At 64.8% G+C, this 2,395-nt stretch overlaps 2 protein-coding genes across 5 annotated transcripts in view; both read right to left on the bottom strand.

Annotated features, from left to right (window-relative positions):
* Positions 1–647, bottom strand: part of CHRND (cholinergic receptor nicotinic delta subunit) — a 7,653-nt gene extending 7,006 nt beyond the window's left edge. For 2 of the 4 annotated variants that reach the window (XM_021709573.1, XM_021709572.1), the window contains exons 1-2: positions 543–610; positions 156–301 (exon numbers count right to left, since the gene is read on the bottom strand). Coding sequence is in view for 2 of the 4 variants with exons in the window: in XM_008052103.1 (XP_008050294.1) it covers positions 156–301; positions 543–594 (198 nt within the window). In the remaining 2 variants the exon portion in view is untranslated. Of the gene's footprint in view, positions 1–155; positions 302–542 lie in introns of all 4 variants that reach the window. The other 2 variants (XM_008052103.1, XM_008052102.1) reach the window with 2 other exon arrangements.
* The window catches only part of PRSS56 (protease, serine 56), a 12,027-nt gene that overhangs the window by 6,018 nt on the left and 3,614 nt on the right, over positions 1–2,395 (bottom strand). Inside the window, exons 9-10 of the mRNA XM_021709571.1 lie at positions 1,991–2,097; positions 1,051–1,561 (exon numbers count right to left, since the gene is read on the bottom strand). Of these exons, the coding sequence (XP_021565246.1) occupies positions 1,271–1,561; positions 1,991–2,097 (398 nt within the window). The 3' untranslated portion in view covers positions 1,051–1,270. The remainder of the gene's footprint in view (positions 1–1,050; positions 1,562–1,990; positions 2,098–2,395) is intronic.

Below are 2,395 nucleotides of genomic sequence, written 5' to 3'. Positions count from 1 at the left end.
ACGGCACAGAGAGCAGCCCAGGCATGTTTCCCAGGGAGGGGGCAGCCATAGGGGGCCTGGGGCCTTGAGTTTCCTTCCCGGACGTCCAGGTCGGGTCTAGGGGAAGCCGTCCCTGCCCTCCCTCCCTCCCCATTCCAGCGGGCAGCGCTTCTCACCAGGGAGATGAGGTTGGAGAGTGTGAGGGCCAGGGAGACCGCCACACTGTCCTCTTTGTGCGCTGCGGGCCGCAGCTCCTTGTTGTAGCCCTTCTCCTTGAACAGGTGCCGGATCAGCCGCTCTTCCTCATTCAGGCCCCAGCTGCCTGGGGAGGGTCAGGGACGGAGTAGGGCACCGAGCAGAGGACCCAGGAGGGAAGCTGCCCTGAAGTTCTGCCTGGCTAGGCAGTCCCGCTGAGCAGGGGGATCAGACTACTCCCTGGGGGTGGGGATCCCAGATTCACCCCTCACAGGGAGAGATGGTAGAGTGGGGAGGGGGACACACAGTGAGGGGCCCGGGTGGGTGTCCCGAGGGACCCCCAGGGTGGGGATGATGTCTACCCTTACCACACACGACCAGGGTGGCCAGCAGCCCCAGGGTCAGCACAGGCCTCTCCATCCTGTCTCTGACTGGGCCTGTCACTGGCCCTTCTGTCTACAGGGCTGTGGAATGACTGTGGGCGGGAGAGGGGACAGGTGCAGAGTGGGGGTGGGGGGCAAAGGGAAGAGGCAGCCGGAAACACAATCTGACACCTCAAGGCAGGGGCGGGCAGTGAGGGCTGGCTAGCCAGGCAGGAGCCCAAGGACACGAGGCAAAGATCCCAGGCTGGGCCTCCCCACACCTAGTGGTGGGGGCGGGGGCTGGGTTGAGACACTGGGGAAAATGCTGTGGGGGTGATGGGAAGGCCAGTTGCTGCCACTTCACAGGAGGCAGAAAGTAGGCTCAGATGGGGACTTCGCAGCCCTCTCCAGCTTCTCTGCAACTCCCGCCAACTGCTTCCGGAGACTGGGCCCCACCCCTGAGATCTAATGTCCACTCCCCCCAACCAGGTCCCATCCCAAGAAAGCTCCAGAGTTGTTTCCGTGGATTATAAATAACATTTATTAAAGCAGCTGTGAGTCTCTTATTGCAAACCTGGGAAGACACATGGGGCCCAGGGTCCCCACCCCACCCCACCCCACCCACACATACCCAGCAGCTTGTGGCAGTGACAGTTTGTCATTATGTGCCCCAAGTTCCTCTTAGCCCCTGGGAGCAGCAGGTCCTCACCAGGGGCTGGTGGCCCACACATGGCTCATGGCTGCCTGGCTGGGGGAACCTGGGGGCTGAGAGGGTGGTGCCCCTTCCTCCCCAGGCCCGAGCCCTGCCCCCCACCCATCCAGGGTCCCTCAGGCTCGCCCTCGGCCAGGGCAGCCAGGCGGAAGGCCTGCAGGGCCTGCGCCAGCAGCCGGGGGAGGCTGCGAGCCAGTGTGGCCGGCTCCAGGCCCACCAAGCCGCTGAAGGCCACATGCCGGCCCCCCAGGCCTGCCCGCACCCAGGCTCTGAAGAGTCCAGTCAGTGTCTTGGAGCCAAGATCTGCCAGGACCTACGGGGGGGAGGGGGTCAGTGGAAATCCCAGAGGTCACCCTCTCTTCCTGACCCCCAGAAACTCTCACCTAGACACATGCTCCTTCCCTGCCCCCGCAACCCTACTCTTTTTCTGCTACTTGAAGACAGACTCCCACCAGCCCCTCCACTCACACCTCTCAACCACTCCGCCTCTGCCCCTACCCACCTTCCCAGTGGCCTAGCTCATGTTCGGCAGCCCCCTTCCCCCTCCCCCTGGGGTCCTCCACCCCCATCCCAGAGCTGGAGCAGAGACAACCCCAGGCTGCTGGGGGAAAGTCCTCCCTCCTGCTGTGAGGTCAGTGCTGGACCCGGCAGGGCTGGACCCTCGGCACTTCTCCGTCCCGGGCCCCAGCCAGGTCAGCCTTCCCCGGCCACTGTGAAGGAGTCTGGAAGCCTGGGGACCCACCTCATGAAAGTTCATGGCCAAGTGCTCGGAGGGGACCCGCAGGATCCAGGCATGGGCCCCCTGAAGGGCGGCCAACTTCTGTCGCAGGGGCTCCAGTCCAGGGCAGCCTGCAGGAAGGGGAGAGGCCCCGAGAATAACAGAGAACTGACAGGGCATGGCGCCTGGCGGTGGGTACCTGAGGACTGCCTCCCAGTGGGCCGACTTCTCATGCTGCAGATGGGGACACTGAGCTCAGAGAGACTACGTGGTAACACCAGGCACAGTGTCTCCGTTTGACACCGACGCGGGCCCCAAGCCAAAGTCCCCCCACAGAGCCCGCCGCTCCGCGGGGGGGAGGGGAGAGCAGGTCTGCCCTGTCGCCCCGCGGGTAAGCGCTTCCCCCCACCGCCCGCGCCCCAAGCCCTC

The sequence above is a fragment of the Carlito syrichta genome, unplaced genomic scaffold (assembly GCF_000164805.1).
Source record: "Carlito syrichta isolate Samal-C Ts95f unplaced genomic scaffold, Tarsius_syrichta-2.0.1 Scaffold256582, whole genome shotgun sequence".
Taxonomy (NCBI): Eukaryota; Metazoa; Chordata; class Mammalia; order Primates; family Tarsiidae; genus Carlito; species Carlito syrichta.
This window is presented reverse-complemented; position numbering and strand designations above follow the sequence as displayed.